The sequence below is a fragment of the Ictalurus furcatus genome, chromosome 15 (assembly GCF_023375685.1).
Source record: "Ictalurus furcatus strain D&B chromosome 15, Billie_1.0, whole genome shotgun sequence".
In the NCBI taxonomy this organism is placed as follows: domain Eukaryota; kingdom Metazoa; phylum Chordata; class Actinopteri; order Siluriformes; family Ictaluridae; genus Ictalurus; species Ictalurus furcatus.
Genome location: NC_071269.1, coordinates 8,139,739 through 8,162,282, shown reverse-complemented (window position 1 = coordinate 8,162,282; position 22,544 = coordinate 8,139,739). Strand labels below are relative to the sequence as shown.

General features: G+C 42.6%; 2 protein-coding genes across 3 annotated transcripts; both read right to left on the bottom strand.

Moving 5' to 3' along the window:
* Window positions 1-26: 26 nt before the first annotated feature.
* On the bottom strand, window positions 27-5,041 carry si:zfos-905g2.1 (uncharacterized). The gene is made up of 6 exons (XM_053644023.1): window positions 4,954-5,041; window positions 4,045-4,203; window positions 3,663-3,758; window positions 2,282-2,365; window positions 1,514-1,895; window positions 27-169 (listed from the first exon to the last, which is right to left on the bottom strand). The coding sequence occupies exons 1-6, from the start codon at window positions 4,984-4,986 to the stop codon at window positions 141-143; spliced, it is 783 nt and encodes a 260-aa protein (XP_053499998.1). The 5' UTR covers window positions 4,987-5,041; the 3' UTR covers window positions 27-140.
* LOC128619687 (uncharacterized) lies at window positions 4,710-22,301 on the bottom strand. 2 transcript variants are annotated; one of them, XM_053644018.1, is made up of 22 exons: window positions 20,701-22,301; window positions 19,343-19,449; window positions 17,908-18,192; window positions 17,388-17,738; window positions 16,759-17,007; window positions 16,184-16,441; window positions 15,558-16,094; window positions 13,851-14,105; window positions 13,518-13,766; window positions 13,188-13,424; window positions 12,235-12,480; window positions 11,892-12,140; window positions 10,933-11,181; window positions 10,514-10,762; window positions 9,848-10,096; window positions 9,246-9,494; window positions 8,279-8,527; window positions 7,587-7,835; window positions 7,232-7,480; window positions 6,901-7,149; window positions 6,458-6,700; window positions 4,710-6,002 (listed from the first exon to the last, which is right to left on the bottom strand). In XM_053644018.1, the coding sequence occupies exons 1-22, from the start codon at window positions 21,002-21,004 to the stop codon at window positions 5,757-5,759; spliced, it is 5,808 nt and encodes a 1,935-aa protein (XP_053499993.1). In that variant the 5' UTR covers window positions 21,005-22,301; the 3' UTR covers window positions 4,710-5,756. The 2 variants fall into 2 exon arrangements, with proteins under 2 accessions (XP_053499993.1, XP_053499994.1); XM_053644019.1 differs by lacking the exons at window positions 15,558-16,094; window positions 16,184-16,441 and having other exon boundaries at window positions 4,712-6,002.
* Between the last annotated feature and the right edge of the window lie 243 nt (window positions 22,302-22,544).

Genomic DNA, 22,544 nt, shown 5'->3' with positions numbered 1-22,544 from the left:
ACCCCACAATGAATCTTTATTTAAATGTTATATTCAGACAATAAAAACAGATCAGCTTTATCCTGGCGAAGTGTGAAACGAGAGCATCCATCACACGCGGTAAAGAAGAGCTCCCCTCCCACGGCGTGTCCTGAGACACGTCAGACGTGTACTGCGTTATTCTTTATAACTGAAAGATGAGAGAATACAAATAGTCATTAAATTAAAAAAAAAAAAAGCTACGATCACAGTTGTTGCTATGGTTACATCTCACTGTTCGTAATAGTAATTATACTATTTCAACATACTGAAGGCTAAAATGATTCCTTTTCTATTATTATTAGAAGATAACACAGAACTGAGGTGGGAATGCGGTGCGAAGCGGAGACAGTTTCTCCTCAGGTCTGCGTTATTTTCTAATAATTCAACGGATAATTCGTTTTAATGAGAATTTATTGGTCACATATACAGATGCACAGTGAAATTCTTTTCTTCGCATACCCCAGCATGTTAGGACGCTGGGGTCAGAGCATAGCGTCAGCCATGAGATAGAGATAGTAGATATAGTAATGGAGGCTGGAGCCACTGATATGCAGTTACTGGAGAGAGAGAGAGAGTTCACAGATTTTTTTCTTTTCATGCTGATAATATAAAAATAGAACAAACAAACAAATTTCGATAGGCCTACTTATTCACAGGATTTTTCATTTCTTATTACAGCAGAAAATACAATGAATAAATAAATGAATATTGATACTCTCCCTCCAATAACTGCATATCAATGGCTCAAGCTTCCGCTTCGCCTCGCGTCCCCATTACCACCCCGGGTGCGCATTATTTTTCTGATAATTCACCGGCCTGTCATCAGTTATTCCCTACTTATTTCTGGAAAATGGAAATTTTCTGTCATGATGTTTGTTGTTAGCAGTGTGTGTGCTGCAGTGGACAATAGGCTAACTTTCTCGTTATTTCAGTTCACTCGGTGAAACCATAATGCGGTCAAGACCTGACTGGAACTACTTTAGCTGAAGATTAACTGCACACCTCAGAACGTCCGTCAGCCAATCAGCATCGAGAATTCAACAGCGCTGTGGTGTAAAATTAATTCATTTTGCTTTAAATCCGTCCCCTAGTGGCAGACACTTACTGTAGTGCACTACGTAGGGTATACAATGCTATTTGGCTTTAACGATTTACGTAACCCCTTTATAAAGGCAGATCATCTCTCCTGGTGGGAAAAGCGGCCTGTCTCCTCCCCCTCAGCTGAAGGTATCCACTTCAGCTCCCCTTTAAACGTTGCAACAAAGCAAACTCTCTTTTTCCCTGTCTTGAAGTTAAGACACAAATAAAACACAGTTTGTCACGTTACCTAGAAACCGCAAAGCATAAACTCCTCAATCCTGAAGACGTAAAACGTACGTCGTACACGTCCCTACAAACGAGCTGTTGCTATAGAAACGATATACAAGAACGAGCACGTTAATATAAACCTGCGCTACTGTCAGAGCTTCTGTTATAGAAAACTAATCAACACCTTCTGACCAATCACTATCCAGAACTCTGTGCATTACTGTTCTCTTCTTCTCCTCTATGCTTGGCGCCTCCTCGGGTTCAGATCTAGCTGCAGCGCGACGTTTCCTTTGTTTTCTCTGACGCTTCGCTCTGTCGTTCTTCTGCGTGTCATTATCTCGCGGATCCTCCTCTTTAGCATCTACAGCCGCTTCCTGTTTTGGCTCAGACACTCTCTGAGCTCGCTGTCTCCTACGCTGGCTCCTCTTTCCACCGACGTTGTGCGGAAGGACGTTCGCCGAGTCCCACCCCCCTACAGGGTTTCCCAGGTGTTCTGTTTGAGGTGAAGGCCCGAGACGCTGAACCAGGGACCAGGAGAGCTGACAGTCTCCTACTGCCACAGTCGGCTGTCAAAAAAAAAAAAAAAAAAAAAAATCAACAACAGACCCTGAACGATGTCCTGTCTTTCCATTCTGAATAAACCACATGCACAATGATTGCATGGCTGACTGACAGAACTGACCCTGACCCCCCACCTGTGGTGTTTAATAACACGCATCCTGCACAAGAACCCTGAAATCTGCTCGAATTTACAGCAGCAAAGCTACGTTCGATTCCTCTGCCGTTCTGGGAATTAGTGGAGACGTCTGGTTTGATCGAGCTCTCATGTTTCCAGTGTGATACGAGTAGCTTTATGTACGTGGTGTATCACAAACCCTGCCGATGGCCACATGATCTTTTATTCTTTTTAACCTGAAGTAATTCGAGAAAGTGAAGGTGAAAGCTGCACTACCTCTTCTGAGATCTCTGGATTCCTGTGTTTGGACTGCAGGTTGTCGATCTTCTGCTCGAGCCTCTGCACTGCTGCATGCAAGAACTGGAAAGTAAAGGGGGGAAAGTAAAGGATTTTATTATTGAAATAATGTCTGAGGCTTAAGTTACACACAAAAGGATTGTTGAGTTTTTTTCTGCACGTGGTCAGGGGCATCCAAACATTTCTTATTGGGGGTCAGATGGAGAAAACCTAACTCCTCGATTCCTTCAAGTGCATTTGGAGAATTAGGAATGGTTAAAGATGATCCTTTCTTTTTACCTGAAGTACTTCAATGACACATTGTACACGGTCATATAATAACATATAAATATAATCAATCCTAACAAAACAAAAAGTACCATATCACACACACACATATATACACATACACATACATATACACACATATATATATATATATATATATATGAATGAATGATCCTTAAACTAATGGCTGACAACTTTTCTTTCAGATCTGGAAATGTTATATATATAAAAATATATATATATATTTACATTTATTCATTTAGCAGACGCTTTTATCTAAAGCGACTTACAATGAGGACATACAAGCAAAGCTATATAATAAGCAGAGAACAATACAAGTAGTGCTACCATACAAGATCCATTAATTGAGTTCCAGAAGAAGCAAAGTGCGCAGACTAGAGGTGTAAGTGGCAGAGTAAATTTTATTTTATTTTTTTATGGGTTGGTTAGGTGTTTACGGAAGAGGTGGGTCTTTAGCTGTTTTTTGAAGATGGCGAGAGATTCTGAGGTCCGGATTGAGGTTGGAAGTTCATTCCACCACTGAGGAACAGTTAGTTTGGATGTTCTTGAAAGGGACCTTGAGCCACGTTGAGTAGGCACTACTAAGCATCGGTTGTTGATTGATCGCAGATTGCGTGAGGGAAAGTAAGCCTTCAGGAGAGAGTTGAGGTAGGAGGGTGCTGTTCCAGACAAGGTCTTGTAGGTGAGCATCAAGGCCTTGAATTTGATGCGGGCGGCTACAGGATGCCAGTGGAGGGAGATGAAGAGGGGTGTGACATGGGTTCTCTCGGGCTGGTTGAAGATGAGGTGTGCTGCTGCTTTCTGAATATATACACATATATATATATATATATATATATATATATATATATATATATATATATATATATATATATATATATATATATATATATATATAAAATGTATAGACATTTCCAGTTCCGAAAGAAAAGTTGTCTGCCATTAGTTTAAGGATCCGATATATCCGATACGTTTTCTCCAATATCCAATCCACCACCATTTTTGGTTGGTACCTGCCCAAGACAGATACCGCGTATCGGTTCAGTGCCATAAATTGGGCGGTAACGCTTACACCCATGATGTAAATGTTGAGCAGGAAGTTTACCCTGCAGTAGCTGAGGACCTCGAGCAGTACGTTCTGCTGTGTTTCAGCAACTCTTGCGCTCTCCTGTGATAAAAAAAACAAAACAAAACAAACACAATCACGTGGAGTAACTTGTGGAATGGAACAGTGAAATTAAAAGTAGTACACATTACAGTCTAAATCTGAGGAGAGGAAAATGCTAAAAGGTCAGCTTTAACTCAGACTATTTAAGACTTGGGACTTGGTAAACAGTACAGGCATCCGAACACGGACGAAGCGGCCGCGTTTTGGATCTGAAGTACGAGTCAAGCTCAGAATGTGTATTACCGATTACTCCATTCTATCATTCTTGACCGAGGAGTTTACTAACCATGCCTGGAGGAGGATGAAATACAGTTGGCTCGGTCGCAGCCGGAGGACTCCTCTTACCGTGAGGTACAGTGTACGGTGTAGACGCTAAGCTCCTCTCTACCTCACACTCAACTGGCCAAGATGGCCGCTCTCCAGTAGAGTTGGTTTTACTCTTGTCCTGCGAGTTCAGATAAAGAGCATAATCATTCCATTTCACCATTTCATCCAAATCACGTGTTATTCAAGGATGCCACGACATACCGGTTTAGACTTCTTCAAATGTACAGTATTAATACTGATTTATCTGGAAATAGTTCTGTGTCTTTTAAAAAAATTTTTATTCCCACATCTTTTGTAGTTTCCAGTAGCTACACTTACATGCGCACAGTATCCCAAGTAAAACTAGTCTAAGATTCGAGACAGAACCAAACTCTCGAGTCGTATATAAGAGAAAGAACATCTCCCAAGTGTAAACAAACACAACGTCGACTCAATTAAGACGCTCACAATCATCTGAAAGACTGCATGGGCTTTAAAGAGATATACTTGTAAACTGCCAGAAGTAATTAGTAATTTGCTGTTCGTCCACTAGAGGGTGATGTCACAAGTAAGTGATTCAGTTCACCAAAAAACAAAGATGGTTGAAGATGAATAAATTCATGAATTCAGTTCTGATGTTGAAAATGGAAACATACTGATAAATAAATAATAATTAAAAAAACCAAACCAGAAGAAAGCAAAGAGCGGTTTCAAAAGAGTCAACACAGGAAGTTTGAAAATCCCTGCTCTAGACGAGTTTGGCACGGTACCAACCCAGAACGTGCAGAAAACGTCTTCGTTTCTCTCACATTTCCACGTCATTAGTTTTAACTTAGTTAAGAAAAACGGACAAAGACAAGGAAAGGACCAAACATGAGAAATAACTCACAACAGCAACGTGACACTGAAATTTGTCTCGCATTGCATTTATTCATGCACACCTCCAGATCTTGGTTGGACTTTTCTTTATTTTTAAAAACAGGAAGTTGTTACATCTTCAGCATCTCCTACCAACCAAGTCCTCCATCATGATTTCGTGCTAGATTTCGTAGTCTCCAGCCACGCATTGTTGGAGGAACTTCAACTTTTAACGTCAGACTTTTGGCGTGAATGGAAACTAACTAACACTGTACATGTCCGGCTTTACTGTCCACTGTCTCAAAGTCCAGGTTTAAGCCGCTGTCCCAGATCTAAGCCGCTGTCCCAGATCTCCACGTCAGAATTCCACCGGGGTCCAAAGTTGCCAAACGTTTTAATTGTAATAATTATTAGTCAGTGAAATTATTGGTGGGAAGTTTTGGATTAAAAGTACTGATAGGAAAAGGGAACGGACCAATCTGCATATGCGTTGATTTACTGAAACGTGACTGAACTACAGTACTACAGACTTTTTATTATTATTTTTAATTCACAGTATTAACACTACCTCTTGAGCCATACAGAACACATGATTTGAACTAGACTAGGTTTTTTATTTTCTAGAGTGAATATGAGGTAACTGATTTAAAACCAGGCACAATGACATCAGCATGTGCACGAGATCAAGCCTTTCTCTCGAATCCTCCTTTAACAAACCGTGTAATCCTCCAGTACTAATCACTAACTGAAAACATATTCCTCTCGTCCACAACATTTACATGCATCCAGATTTTTTATTCTTTTTTTAAAACTCCGTTTCCGTCAGCTCGTCCGCTATTGACTAAGCCCGTGTTTGTCCTCCAGGTGCTTGAACATGTTGGTCGTGTTTCCTCCGTGACTGGACACTTTATGGAAGCACATCTTGCAGATCGGACGTCCGTCCACGTTAATGGAACCGTCCGGATTCTTCAGGTACCCGAAATACTCCCAGACGGAGGAGCGGACGCTCTTGGACGGAGGGTGAAGGTCGGTGGGTTGGCCTCCCGCGTCTACTCCCAACTTTGAAGCTCTAATCGCGTTCTAGAAAGACAAAAACAGACAGTTTTAAAAAATGCAGCAACACTCTTAGCAGTGCTAGCTAGCTAGTATCCAGCCTAGCTTGCGCTCTAGATTAGATTAATTACTCTCAGTACGAGAAGATGAAATAACTGCTGGTGTAGTTCTGGTGACGAGGACGACAGTTGAATTAAGACGCATAATTTTCGGCTGTAGCAACATTCGAATACTGGCAATGAAATATTTAACTTTTTTTTTTTTGGGGGGGGGGGGGGGGGGGGGGCCTTTTGGAAGCTCCAGTATGACCATAATAAGCCAAAACAAAGTGCACTGCTGGATGTAGATTTCTGAAGCCAATAAAACATTACCAGAAACATAATTTTGAAAAATACCCGACTTGTTTACAGTTTTAACGAAATTCCCGAGTGAGTTACATAATGCTAAACTCTGAGGACTCAGGACTGAAACCCTGACGTTACCTTTAACTCTTCATACACAGAGAAATGGCAGAAATGCAGATGTCTTATCATTTTCCTTCCGTCTTGGCTCGAAACCTTTTTGCCGCAGATTCTGCAGATCGGGCATCCGTCCTCTTCTATGACTCCATCTGCGTTTTTGGGAAGTCCGAAATGTTTCCAGATTGGAGACAGAGGCTGTTTGGATGGTGGGTGGAGTTCCGGGAGATTTTCAGCCAACACTGCTTTCGGCCTTCTGTCTGGTATCTAAATAAACAAAAACCCCGGCCCCCCCACAAATTTTTTTAATAAAAAATTATGCTAAATTGGAATTATAATAATCTTGATATAATAATTGACGATATTATGATGCTTCGTTGTTCTTTAATAAAAAGACTTTTAAAAAAATAAAGCTCATTGCTGCATCCATATTTATTATAAAGATAACAATATGACAAGTTTAAAACCTTAAGGTCATCATAGATGCTTCTGTGATGATCTTTGAGATGCGCGGTCATATTGGCCGTGACCTTTCCCTTATTGGACACTTTGGAAAGGCAGATTTTGCAGATAGGGAAGCCTGCGCAGTCAGCCGGACCCTCCGTGTCCCTCAGGTAGCCAAAATATTTCCAGACGCCAGACCTGACTCTGTGTTCAGGTGGATAAAGCTCTGGGAGCTCGGTGGCTCCGCCAATGGTGAACGGGTTCACTTCCCTCTACGACAGAACAATAAAATCAAAAACATCATGTGTGTTCTAGTTTATAAACGAAAGCGTTAAAAGCGTTCAAATTCTTTACTTGCACGTCGGTGTAGATGCCGTTGTGGTTCTCTTTAAGGTGCTGCATCATATTCGCCGTCGTTTCTCCTTTAGAGATCAGCTTCCGTAAGCAGAGTTTACAGATCGGCGCTCCGTCTTCCACGAGGTCCCCGTCTGCCGCTTTGCGATATCCGAAATACTCCCACAGTTTGGGGTTGTACTGGCCGCTCGGAGGATGTAGGTCAGCCGGCTGGAAAAGATCTTCGAACGTCTCGCTCGTAACTGCACTCTACGAAGCGAGATCATCGGCGTATTATTGATTTGTTTATTAATTAAAATTTTCAGACTAACCAAAGAGAGTCTGCTTTAACGGCACCTAAGTTGCGCGTACATACCCGGACCTCGTCGTACACGGCTCGGTGGTAATCCTTCAGATGTTTAAACATGTTTGTAGTGCATCGTCGTTTGGAAGCCACCTTCTGCTGACACAGTTTGCAGATGGGGAAGTCATCACACACGACTGAGCCGTCGGCGTCTTTGAGGTAGCCGAAATACTGCCAGACCGCAGATGTGACATTCTGTGTTGGTGGATGAAGCTCCGGTGGTTCAATACCCCATGCTGTTCTAAGCGTGGTGATCGCTTCCTGATGTACAGTCAGACATTGAGACGTTACACTAAGAAACCGACCCGATGTTAAGTTGCTAGTTAGCTATATAGGTTCTGTACTGCGTTAATACCTTTTTTTAACAATAAGCCCTAGGTGTAACTGTAGCTAGCTATAATTAAATGAAATACTATATTTTTATAAAGCTGTAATTATACTTAGCTAACGATCTCTGATATACAAAAGCGAGCCAATATAAGCTGGTACCGTTAATAATTATTTTAGTAACTGTAAAACGCATCACTAAAGCATGATACTATGATGTAATCATCTCGTACTTATGAACATGTTAAACAGATTTGACTTTTTTAAATAATTTTTTTAAATGAAAGAAAAAATTTGTTTGCTTTCGCATTTTGGCTGAAATTATTTACGGCGTATTCATTTCACGTAGTTGTACCTTACTGATAAACGCATTTCACCTGCACTTCGTTATACACCGACTGGTGTTTCTTCCGAAGGTGCCTCAGCATGTTGGTGGTCGGTGTCCCGCCTGTCGGGGGTTTGATCATTTTCCGAAGGCAGATTTTACAGATCGGGGCTCCGTCGTCCTTCAGCTCTCCATCGGCGCTTTTCTGATATCCGAAGTGATCCCATAACTTGATGTCGTCTTGACCACTCGGTGGATAGAGATCGAAAGGTCTGTAGATGGACTTTTTAGTGATGGCTGGCTGAAAATGAATAAACACACGAGTGTTTATAACCTGAAGAAAACATGTACATGAACACACTAACATGCATATAAAACTGATGAGATCAGATGATACTCATTTTAATTATGTCTGAGTCCCCACAAAGCACGTGTGACTTCTGTTCCCATAATCACAATTATACGAATATGTGAGTGTGTAAATTTAGCTTATTTTCCCCCCACTATACTGGTGGCACCATGGTCCCTATAAGGACAATTACAAGGTTTGTGTGTGTGTTTCCTTTTTGTGCCTGATTGTGTGTGTGTGGGTGTGTGCAAACTAGCTCTGCAGTTCTTGTCTCCATGGACATATGACCTTGATCCTTATCATGACAATTACATATGTGTGTGTGTGTGTGTACATTTGTGTGCCCGATTGTGTGTTTGTTAAACTAGCTCTGTAGTATATGTATATGATTTTGTCCCCATAATTTCACTGTTACATGAATGTGTGTGTAAATTAGCACTGTGCTTTTTGTCCTTAATATGCAGGTGTATGACTTCGGTCCTTATAAAACAATTGTTACATGACATTTTGTGTGTGTGTGTGTGCACGTGTGTGTAAATTAGCGCTGTATTTTTGGTCCTTAATATGCAGGTGTATGACTTTAGTCCCTATAAAGCTATTGTTACATGACGTGTGTGTTTTGAAATTCAATCTGTAGTATAAAATTTACAAACGGTGAGCTGAACTTTACCTTGACGTCCTTGTACACATCCAGGTGGTAGGCCCTCAGGTGCATGAGCATGTTTGTCGTGCTGCCTCCTTTAGCCGTCACTTTCAGCTGACACAGTTTGCACAGAGGGTAGCCGTCACACACCAGAGACCCGTCTGCATTTTTCGGGTATCCAAAATATTTCCAGACTGGGGACAGGGCGTCCGTCGTCGGGAGATGAAGCTCCACGGGTTCCAGCTCGTTCTCAGTCCTCACAGGATCAAACGTTGCCTGAAACGAGTAAAGATCAGACCGATTAGTACGTTTTTCCATAAATGTACATTTGGTTCCATCTAATTAATCTCAACCAAAAACAAGGTCCAGAGGAAGTACTTGTTAAATGCTAGGAGAATCCCGCTGACCAGCAAAGATAAATGTTCTTAATTACAGCCTATTAAAATGAGCCTAAGTACAAGTTGCCCATTTATTAGTGTGTATTTACGGTAGCCCTAATACTCCAGACATTACAGTAGTTAGTTATACCTTATACAAGTGAACGAGGAGGTTATAAACGTTTGACTGCAAGAAAGTCTTGGAAAAGATGAACTCGGTAATGTCAACGGGACAAACACGAAATTTCATACCTTGATCTCATTGTACGTGGTCCGATGATAATCTCGGAGATGCGTGAACATGTTGGTGGTGTTCCCTCCTTTAGCAGACACTTTCTTTTGACAGAGTTTGCAGATAGGGAAGCCGTCACTCAGAACCAACCCCGCCGCGTCTCTCGGGTAACCAAAATACTTCCACACGGCCGACTTCACCTTCCGTGTCGGAGGATGAAGGTCCGACGTGCCTGTGTCCAGCTCCAAGACGAACGAGCTCAGGACTTCCTGTTAGAGGGAAAGACCTGGTTAAAGATCCAAAATGTCCCTGAGAAACCTCACACTTCAAAACATGATCATTTAATAATAAAGCAGTAATAACAACAACAACAACAACAACGGTTGAGGGCGCGAATGCAAAGCATTTAATTTATTTTGGTGAAACTAACAGATAGCAAATAAAGAAAGTACATTTTTAAAAACATTTCTTGTAACGCTTGTAAATGGATAATGTTTAAGTCCGGCCCACCAAAACGACGCTTCACTTGGGTATACTGAAATATGTCACGCTGCAGAAGAAGAGACGTGTCTAAATTTTGGTTCCGTGTTGTCTTTAAGACAGCAATAGAAATGCAACCAAGGACCAACTATAAGTCGACAAGAATTCTGCTTAAACAAAAAACAATTCCAACCCCCCCCGTGTACCTCGGGTTCGGTGTACACAGTGTTATGGTTTTCCTTAAGGTGCTGCTTCATGTTTCTCGTGGTCTCTCCTCTCGACACTAGCTTCCGAAGGCAGAGTTTACAGAATGGCGCTCCGTCCTCTTCCATGACTCCGTCTGCATTTTTGCGGTATCCGAAATGCTCCCAGAGCGTTGGGTCACACGGGCTGTTGGGCGGGTGGAGGTCGGCGGCTGATAGAACATCCTCAAACACCTCGTTAGTCACTGCGGACTGAGAGAGAGAGAGAGAGAGAGAGAGAGAGAGAGAGAGAGAGAGAGAGAGGACTTAAGTGGGGATCCAAGTTCTAATTACACTTTGATAGAATTTGCCCAGTTTTCAATCTAAAGTGAGCGTGGCTAATCTACGGTAAACACTAGCGTGTTAATAAGCTACACTCGTACCCGGATTTCGTTGTAGACGCTCCGATGACCGTCTTTGAGGTGTTTGAACATGTTGGTGGTGTTTCCTCCTTTAGAAGGCACCTTCTGGTGGCATATTTTGCAGATGGGGAAGCCGTCGCACACCACCGACCCCTCTGCGTCTTTCAGGTATCCGAAATGCTCCCACACGGAGGACGTGACGTTTTGCGTCGGGGGGTAAAGCTCGAGGGTTTCGTTACTCCACTCGGGTCTCCAGGCTCCGATTGCCTCCTATAGACAGCGAGACAGGCGGGACCGAACACGTTTAGCGTCAGTTCGCAGCACGGACTGCGCAAGCACTGGAAATGCACATTTAACACTTTTTATTAGCTGCTGTAACTGAATTTTGGATCATTAGAACAACATCAGCTAAATTTCTGTCGACGTTTCTGAGAAAGTGCGTCGGCGTTCGTTCCCAATTTCATGAAGCACTTTTCCTAAATTCCTTCAACTGTTCACTTTTCCTTCTTTTTTTCGTCTGGTTTCTGTACTTCCTGCAATTTTTCCCTTTTCCTTCCATCCTTCCTCCCTTTCTCCCCCCCCCCTTTCACATGCATTCCTTCTTTCTGTCCTTCATTCTGTCACTCTTTATTCCTTAATTCCCTTTCTTTCCTCTTGTTTTTGTCCTTCCTTATTTCTACCTTTCCTTCATTTTCTTTCTATATTTCCTTCCTTCCTCTATTGTTTCCTTCCTTGTCTTTGGCTCAGTCTTCATGTCTCTTTCCTTCATATACACAAGGGGATGAGATTTAATAAAACCATGAGTTATTAACACACATGCCAAAATATATTCTGCATTCGGGGAATGCGTTGATTAGCATAAATTAACATTAATCAGCATATTAAATTACAATTAAGCCTAAATGCCACAAATCAGACGTGCTAATCCCTGTTTTAATCACAGAACGATGACTTGTAGCAGCAGGTCTAACGCTCGTCACCTGAACCTCCTCGTATACGGACTGATGGTTCCTCCGGAGGTGCCTCAGCATGCTGGTGGTGAGGTTTGCTCCTCTGGAGGACGTCGAGAGCTTCTGAAGGCAGATTTTACACACTGGTGCTCCGTCTTCTTCAACCTCGCCCTCTGCGTTTTTAGGATATCCGAAGTGATCCCATAATCTGATGTCGATCTGCCGACCGTTCGGTGGACAGAGCTCAAAGGACTTATAAACCCTTTTCTCCACCGCTGGCTATAAAAACATTTAGACAATATTTGAAAGATTAGCCGTTTCTCCATCACCACCTTTACGGACTACACTGGATGCTACAGGAGATGAACGTTACCTTGATATGCTGGTACACGTTCCGATGGTTGGCCTTCAGGTGGTGGAACATGTTTCTGGTGTCTCCGTCTTTGGACTCCACTCTTTGGCGGCATATTTTGCAGATGGGGAAGCCGTCAAACACCACCGATCCTTCTGTGTCCTTCAGGAAGCCAAAATATTCCCAAACGGGATACGCGTTTTGGGTGGGTGGATGAAGCTCTGGAAGCTCAGGTGCACCTTCCGTGCTCGGGTTCTCGAGAGCTTCCTAAAAGAAGACTGGCAGTTTTCTAAACACTCCAACTGACCTGAGGACTGGATTATATCTGCAGTACTGCCAATTTGTGGAATTAAAAATGTGCGTTCATTATTTACATATATGCAAATTTATTCCACAGACTGACACCAAATCTCCTTCTGTAAAGGCGACGCTGTGACTGAACTGGCAGAGAATAGAAAAAGCACATAACTGTATATATATTTAACGTGTAATATTTGCAGTTTAGCAAGTGGTGTATTTTTTTGCATGCACCTCATTATAATACGTATAATATAAATATAAATATATTATAATATTATTTACGGTAGCTGTGCTATTCCAGCAGTTCCAGAGGTGGAAGAACTGGTAGCCCGGTTTTTATTCATAATCTGAAAGTCCGAAATGTAAGGTCAGGAATGAAAGAAAGGAAGTCACGAAAGAAGGAAGAACATCAAGAAAGAAATGAAATCAGGAAGGAAGGAAGCCAGGAAGGAAGACAATACGGAAGAAAGGAAGTCAGGAAGGAAAGAAGGAAGTCAGGAAAAAATGATGGAAGTAAAGAAGGAAGAAAGCAAGAAAGAAAACAAGGAGGGAAACAAGGAAAGACGCCAGGAAAGAAAGGAAGGAAGTCAAGAAAGAAGCACGGAAGTCAGGATGAAAGAAAGTAAAGATGGCGCAAGGGTGGCACGAGGATGACACGTTCTGCACAAGCGTACCTGTACTTCAGCGTACACTCCTTCATGATTCTCCTGGAGGTGTTTCATCATGTTGGACTGGCCTTCCGACATCACCTTCACGCCACAAATCTTACAGGCTGGAGCTCCGTCTTCTACCAGGATGCCGTCCGGATTTTTCAGGTATCCGAAATATTCCCATAATTTGGAGTTTTGTCCATCTGGAGCATGGAGAATTGAAGATGCGTGGTCCGGAACGATTTCCTCAGGAACGCCGGGCTGGAGCAGGAGATAACCGGAAACTGGAGTTTAAATGAAGTCAAGTAATTAAAGAATTTTTTAACACAGTGTTACGAGAGGAAAGACTCTTACCCTGATTTCATCGTAGATGGACTTATGATGATCTTTGAGGTGTTTGAACATGTTGGTGGTGTTTCCTCCTTTAGCCGCTACGTTTAAGTAGCAGATTTTGCATATAGGAAAGCCGTCGCAGACCACCGTCCCCTCCGCGTCCTTCAAGTAGCCGAAATATTCCCAGACGGCGGATTTGACCCTGTGAGTCGGTGGGAAAAGGACCGGGGCCACCAGTCCATCCTCTCCTCTCAAGGACCTGGTGGCCACCTACGATGCGACGACAGCAGATTAACATTTTTAATATACGTTTACAACAGAAGACGGTTGGAAACGTGCGAAACGCATATCGACCTTGATGTCGAAGTACACAGCGTTGTGTTTCTTCCACAGGTGCCGGTACAGAAATTTGGTGCTCTCCCCTGGACAGGAGACTTTAACTTGGCAGATTTTACACGTCGGCTGCCCGTCCACCTGGACAACTCCGTCGGCGTCCTTCGGGTATCCAAAATGCTCCCACACGGGCTCAAGGACATCTTGTGGTGGGAAAAGTGGGTAAGGATCTCCGGTCTGTCGTGGGGTTTGGTCATCGTTATCGTCACCGCTCAGCTATAAAAGGAGGAAGAAAAATAATAATAATGACCACCCAACATCCCCCAACACCGAACAATATGCCAAATACCCAAGTGGTAAGGAGACGGTTTACTAAACTGCTTCTATCTCAACAGGATTTCTGGGAAAATGATCAAGTAAACAGGTTTAACCAAATTAACTGACAGGGTCTAGACCGGGATATTAATTACATAAACATTCTCTTCCCAAAGGAAGTGCCACTGCTAGCCACTGTTTTCAGCAGCGTGTTAACACAGCTTTGCTCAAACACGCCATTTATCCGTCCGACAAATCGAAATGTGCACATTCAGCCAAAAATATACACACAATAATAGTCAAAAGTTTGTGTACACTCGATTGAAACGTTTCTCACGATCTTAAAAACCTTTTGATCTGAAGGTGTATGATTAAATGTTTGAAATCGGTGTTGTAGACAAAAATATATTCATGCCAATGTATTTGTTTCTTTCATTAGAAAACTAACATTTTATTTATTTATGGGCAATGGTGGCTTAGTGGTTAAGGCTCTGGGTTACTGATGGGAAGGTCGGGGGTTCAAGCCCCAGCACTGCCAAGCTGCCACTCTTGGGCCCTTGAGCTTGACCCTCTCTGCTCCAAGGGCGCCGTATCATGGCTGACCATGTGCTCTGACCCCAGCTCCCTGACATGCTGGGGTATGTGAAGAAAATAATTTCGCTGTGCATATGAATATGTGACCAATAAAGACTCATTATCACTATAAAAAATCTTTTTTTTTAGGCAGACGACTCGGGAGAGAAATATTCTGAAAAGCAGCCGAAAAGTGTCCAGTATAGGTGTGACCTCCTTTAATATTGTTTAAAAAGCATCTCAAGGAAATTCCTCAAAAAATCAGGTGAGGAAACTCCAAGAATACATTTCTGGAAATTCTAGGCATCAACTTTGGGCGTCAACTTTGAAGATGCTAAAATATTAAATTATTTTGGATTTTTTTTTCATCACAACATAATTCCCATAGTTCCATTTGTGTTAGTCCATAGTTTTGATGACTTTTATTATTCTAAAATGTGGGAAAAAAACATAAATGAATAAAGAACGAGTGTGTCTAAACTTTTGATCGGTGGTGTATATATAAATATATATAACGCTATAATTTCAGTGGGTTAACCGACACTTTTCTGGCCACAAGCTTCAGGATCTTGAAAGCCACATTCTGATTGGCTCTCCTTGCTTTTTTGTGACACAATGAGCTTTTTTTTCCCCCAGGAGCACGATGTTTTGGTGGCAAGTAAACAGTAAATCTTGCGTGTTTGTTGAAAAGCTCTGCGATTAGTCATCTGACATGTCAATCAAATGACTTTCTGTTTGGTTTATTTAGTTTTTTTTATTAACATAGCTGACATAGACTGTCGGCCGCGTTTCACCGAAAAACTTCACTCATAATTTCGCAGCATTTTAAGCATCTTTTACCCTCATTTCTGCGAACTCGGTGGAGTGGTATCTCTGGAGATGGACCATCATGTTGGTGGTACATCCTCTGGGCGTGCTGACCTTTCTCAGGCACAGTTTACAGATCGGGAACCCGTCCGGCACGACCATGCCCTTGGAGTTCCTCAGATATCCAAAATGTTTCCAGACACCCGATTTCAGAGCCATTTTGGGCGGGTACAGCTCGTCCGGGTTGGCCTGAATGGGCGGGGCACGGCTTCTCTCTTTATACGGCCTGTACCTGCGCCATCCAGTTCTCGACTTCAGCTCCTCGTATAAGGAGTTGTGATAGAACTTTAGGTGGCGTAGCATGTTGGATAAAATGCCCTGCTTGGAGACGATGGACTGCCGGCAGGCTTTACACTTGGGCCGCTCGTTCTCCTCAATCACGCCGTCTGCGTTTTTCGGGTACCCGAAGTAATCCCAGACGGGGGACAGGGGCAGGATGCTGGGGGGAAACAGCTCAGGCAGGTCGTTTCCTTCCTCCGTACGAATCACAGGCAAGGTTTCATTCGCTAGCTGCAAAATAAAATAAAAAAAAAAAAACATGACGATTTGCTGTCAGATCACGATGGCGCCTCCAACGCAATGCAACGCAGCGGTTTTACCTTCACTTCTTCATACTCAGCCTGGTGGTGGCGCCGCAGGTGGTTCAGCATGTTCGACGTGGTTCCATCTTTAGCCGCCACTCTCCGATGGCACATTTTGCACAGTGGGAACCCGTCCTCCTTTAAATCACCCTCTGAGTTTTTAATAAATCCGAAATATCTCCAGACAGGCGAGTTTCTGCGCTTTACAGGAGGATGGAGCTCCGTGGCGTCTGAGGGGTCCGGTCTCTGCTCGGCTCCTGCAGGGGCCATGGCGTGCTGCAACAGGAACCGATTCACAACTGATTCAGAACGGATTCGGGCAAGAAGATTCAGTTTAACCCGTCAGCAGTTAGTCTGAATAAAATAAGTTAGAGGAATAAAATAATCAACGATCGGGTGGTGTGATGAAGCAGAGTCACTGTTTCTACCCAGAAGATGATTTGGTTTCCTAACAGCACCCAAGAGCTACGTATTAGGAGTGCATTAATTAAGCGACACCTTGTGACCAATCAGAATCCAGAACTCAACAGTGCTGTGGGATAAATTTGGTTATTCCCTGATAATGGTGGCTGAAACTGAGGGCGGCGTTTTACCTTCAACTCTGCGTACACGGCTTGGTGGTGGTGCTGCAGGTGGCTGTACATGTTGGACGTGTTTCCATCTTTGGACGCGACGACTTGGTGGCACAGCCTGCAGATGGGGAAGCCATTCTCTTCCAGCACACCCTCGTTATTCATGACGAAGCCGAAGAGCTTCCACACGGCGGATTTGCGAGGCGTCGAGGGCGGGTACAGTTTAATCGGCTCGTCTCCTTCAGGTAAAGTTATAACAAGACCGGCAGACTATAAACACAGAGACAGAGAGAGAGAGAGATATGTAATAAAACACGAGGAGGCATGGCCTGTGTGCCTGTCAGCCCCAGTGAAATAAGGCGTGGCCTCTATTAGTCTTATTGAAAGAGGATAGGACTATCAGTATCGGTAAAGGAGGTATGGCCTCCATCAGTGCCAGAGAAGGAGGTGTGGCCTCCATCAGAGTAAGAGAAGAAGGCATGGCCTCCATCAACCCCTGTGAAGTAGGCGTGGTCTCATCAACTCCAGGAGAAGTAGGTGTGGCCTCTCACTCAAAGCTAACAGTTTTTAGTGATTTAACAAACACTGAATTATGGTGTAAAAGAGCTGTAGATTTGAACACGCTGATCTGAACAGACGTACACCCCTACCTTAGTGAGAGGACACACGATCTGATGCTGGCTCTGAAGATGATGTCTCATGTTGCTCGTGCTGCCTGAAGACCCTGCAGTAAGTTTCCAGCCACAGATCTTACAGCTCGGCCTTCTGTCCTTGTCGTAGTGAAAGTACTGCCACACGGCTGATCGGACCTGCCTCTTCCGTCTCGGAGCAGCCGGGACTCTGTGGTCGCTGTAATCTGCATCACCGTCGTCATCGCCCTCGTTTTCCTCTTCGCTCTTCTTCCCTACACCGCACCAGTCGTCCGCCAGCTCCTGCTCATCTGACTCCACCTTCATGTCCGAATCAGAGGAGTCCAAGTCGAGCCACAGGGCGTCTGCTCTCTGATTCACAAATACACACAACACTGAGTGAAGCGGCCACAGGGGATTGATCATAGGGTTTATGTGGAATATATCTGTGGTTTGGGACATGCCCACCATGGAGCAATATTGGCATGTATATAGTGAACAGGGCGTGTGGTGCGAGACGTTAAATGAGACACAGCCATACCTTGGCTTCTCGGTAAGCGAAGGCGTGATGTTCCTGCAGGTGCCGCAGCATGTTGGAGGTGTTTCCTCTCTTACACGCCACTTTCAGCTGACACAGTTTACATGTCGGGAAGCCATAATCTTCCAGCTCGCCTTCCGGGTTTATAAAATACTCAAAGTATTCCCAGACTCCGGAACGAGGCGTCTTGTGAGAGGGGAAGTCCCAGAGCGTGGATCTGGCACGTTTCTCAGGAGGGGCGTGGTCTGGAGGCTCGTCCGTGTCGTCGGTTTCCTCCATCATTTTAACCTAGAACACGAGACCTGATTTTATTTGGGGAATATTAAACCAGGACCAAAAGGTGAAGAAACACCGCCACCTCTTCCACCAGCGTGATCAGGAACCTCAGAGACCAAAAGTGTCCAAACAATTCAAATCTAGCATTACCTTTCACACACGGCCGGAGTTCCTCGAGTCCAGCACCTCAAATCCGTGTGTTTCCATCTTTTTAATCTCGTTAACGCTCCCGCCAGCCGCTGCTCGCTCTTATAAACACACACCTTTTTTAAAATTTATTTTTAAATTTCAGCTCATGGTGAAACATCCTGAACGTGCAGTTTCGCTCTGGAGCTCTGAGGCTAACACACCGCTAACAAGCGGCTCTAAACCGCGCTGACTCGCCTGACCCAGAGACTCGTATTATTATTAGACTTATTTTATTTTATAGAGTTAAATTATTTTGGGATGAGCTGAACACTGTTATTAGAAATGAGAGTAGAGTTTTTGCGTAGATTGAAAAATAAATTTTAACATCATTAGATTTTCGTTGCCATTTGCATTTCAGTCGTTCTTGTAATCTTTAATAAAGGAAGTACATCATGACATCCTTAAACACACACACATACCCCTAAGAGTTAATAACAGAAACAAATAAATTTAGCACTATTATTCTAAACAAGAAAATAAACAAATAAATAAAAACAAATTAATAAACAAATAAATAAATAATGGTCAATCTTATAACCTAAAATAAAAGAAAATGCATAACTCGAATATAATTTAAATAATAAATAAATGAGAGGATGACTAAACACAAAGTATGTGTATTATTATTATTTTTTCATTAAATACTTAAAATAGAAATACGCAACAATCTCTAAGCATTAAGCTCATATATATATAATGTTTATACATTATTACAAAAATAACAAGGTGATCATTTACAATTATATATCTATGAATATATACAAATTCATCCAGACTAAAACATTTAAAAATGTAAATATGTTTTTTAAAAAGTTTAAATCAAGTAAAAATAAGTATCATGTAAAATATCATGTAGAGAATGATGTGAAATGAAAGTGATGGCTCTCAGTGTGATGGTGATGTTTTTAAGTAAAAGCAGCAAGTGTGTACGCGTCAGTGTGTGTTAGGTGTCAGCGTGAAACCCGATCGTTACCCCGGACACAGCTGCAGGAGGACCGCACCGTCTCGGGCGAGCGCGTTTCGGCCGCTTCCTGCGTCTTCTTGGGCGTCTCTGAGGAGAAACGATGTCTTCATCCCGACCTGGGAGAAACAAACAAACAGAAATAAACACAAATGTGAAATATTTTGGCTAAAAATTAGATTACTGTGAATCTTAAATAACACCACTAATTCAAATGTAAAACACAGTTTTTTAAAGGAATTTGACTTTAGATAAACTTGGTGTTGAGTGACCTGACGATACGATATCGATACTACGATCAATTCTGTAAAGTTTTTTTACGTCGACATCTTTTTTTTTTATATATAAAAGTCATGTGTTCAAAATAACAATAATACTAAAAAAAAATCACGAAATGTGTGCTGAGACTGGGTGTCAGCAAGAAAGAACTTCATTCGTGTTGTCACAGCTGTAGCTATATACTATCACCACCTGGTGGATGGGTTTTGAACTGCAGTGACAAAGAGGTTTAAAAATTACAGTGAATTATGTGGGGTTGATATTCAGAAACATGGACCTATATTCACAGCATGAAAATATCTCATATTTTACACACACACACACACACACACATATATATGTTTATACAGTTGTTTTAACTCCTGTAACATTGCAATTTTTCTCGGAATCAAAAAAAGTGTCGATCTCTCTCTGTGCGTGTAAAATGGCCACGCCTCTGCAGCAGACCCGATTTCCTGTCTGACAGGATACTTTTGGTTCAGCGCGTGCCTCATGGATATCTACATCTCCTGCAGTGCGACCCATAACCGGAGCACACCGTTCATCAACCTGACCTTACACCACGGCGCCGCCAACTTCTGGGCTCTGATTGGATGGCATGTGGCAGCAGCGCAGCCACAAACTGCTGACTTCTATCGTGGATGTCACATAAGATTAAACGTAAACAGAAAGGAATAAAAAGTATGACATGTCGTTCTTTAATGAATAACAATGGCTGCGGTGTAAGAGGAATAAAGCACTTCCGTTGCAGTAAACTAATCAACTTCGGTACGGTAACAGCGACTCTGTTCCATCACTCCAGCATGTCGCTGATTAGTTTACTACAACAGCACTACACACAGAGGGTTAATGACTTTGGGTTTGGATCTTCAGCTGCGAAGATTTAAAGAAAGACAGCATTCATATGCAAATGATCCCACGGTAATATGACGTACGCAAATGATGTTGAATGATTTTTTGCATATGCAAATTAGGCAGACAATAGCAACTGATCCATGCAGAAGATTTTTTTTAGAAAACATTCTGCGCGCATGTGCGCGCACACACAGTGCATTATGAGAAAGGTGGTGTGTTAGCTGGAGGTGATGTACCCGGAGCATAGGGCCAGCAGGCCGGGTGTGTGTGTGTGAGCGGCCGCGGTCTCTCTTCCTCCCCGTCCTCCGAGGACTCGAGCGGGGCGAATAGGCTGATCTCCAGCGCTGACCCGCAGCCTGATGACCGCTCGCTCCTTTCCGCCTCCGGTCCGTCTCTCTCGTCTTCCAGCTTCACGACGACAAACGGATCCGCCGAGACGCTTTTCTCTTCCTCCTCCTCCTTCAGCGCGTCCTCCTCTTCCTCCTGCTCCGTGTGGGGAAAACTTTGGGAAAACATCGCTTTCTCCGCTCCGCCTTTCATCCTCTTTTTATTCTCTTTTATCGGTTTTAAAATGTCGGGGGTATTCAGATAACGCCGATAAACAACATTTTCGTGTGAAACTGTTTGCTGTGTTGAAACAAAAAGACGCGAATAAACGCTTATTTCCGCAGCTAGTAATGGCTCCTTGCTAGTTCCATATCTCGCCTCAGTGGGCGTTTCCTCTTTCACCGGAAGTCACCTGCTAATCTATAAATGGCGGTTATTTCCGCTATTATCGTAATGGCGCCTCGTTCAGTAGTGCTCACTACATTATTCATCACTAAAAAAATGGGCTTCTGATACGGTATACTAACCAAAACACATCACTCCTTTGTGGGCGTGCCCCAAACCACATGCCCTAATCACTATATACTGCACACGAACACCATCATCACTCCACTGTGATCGTGTCCCAAACCACACGCCCTATTCACTATGTAGTGCACACGAACATCATCGCGCCACTGTGGGCGTGTCCCTAACCACACACCTTATTCACTATATAGTGCACCTAGACACCATAATCAAGCCAATGTGGGCGTGTCCCAAACCACACGCCCTATTCACTGCACTACACACTTTCAGACGTTGCTCCAAAAATCCCATTAGTCCACTACAGTGATTTCAGTATCGATTGAGACATGTCCCATTTGTGGTGGCAGCATCTACAGATCATCTATCGATTACACGGACTAAACCATTTTACTTCCTCATTACTGACTGACAAAATAAAAGTATTTGTTCACGCTAGGTCAGAGTAATTTTTTTTTCCATCACTTGTGTAGTGTGTAATAAAAAATAAAATAAAAATTTCCAAAAATATGAAACCCAGTTGTGATGTACTTGTGTTGTAACGGAATACAAATAATTTCTATCTATCTTACTAGATTGCGAAACACAAAGTTTTTTTTTCTTCAAATGATTGAATGTGATTGGTTCAAAAGTTGCAGCTCCTAGTGACATCACAAGCTCATATTTAGCCCCGCCCCCAGAATCAATCTCATACACAAGTACGGAGAAAATCTAATTTCTATATGCTTCAGGAAGAATATGTTAATAATTGTAACATTTCCTAAAACATAAAGATCTGCAGTCCATGTACAGATATTTGACAAAATGACTACTCTTGAAAACAAACTTTATTTCCTGTAATTATTTTGGTCACTGATGTTATGTTCATCCTCCATGTTCTCCAAATGAACTTTTTCTCGCCCCACACAAACAAATCATTTAACATCTTTTGAAGGAGGAATATTCACATTATTTTACACACTGGCTTCAAGTTTTAAAGCCAGAATTTATTTTTCCCTTTATATTTTGAGTAGTTTGGATTTTTATGTGACTTTTAATAATTATCATGAATATCATCTCATACATGTATGAATTAAAAAAAAAATAGCTGTATTAATATCTGTGTGTTAGAAATCGACAATCAACTGTTTTGTTATCTTATTTAAATTAAAAGCCTTTTTTTAAAAAAAAGATTGCACTGTGATGTGTAAATGAGCACATTAACCTTCCTGTGCCTCATCTGCAAATT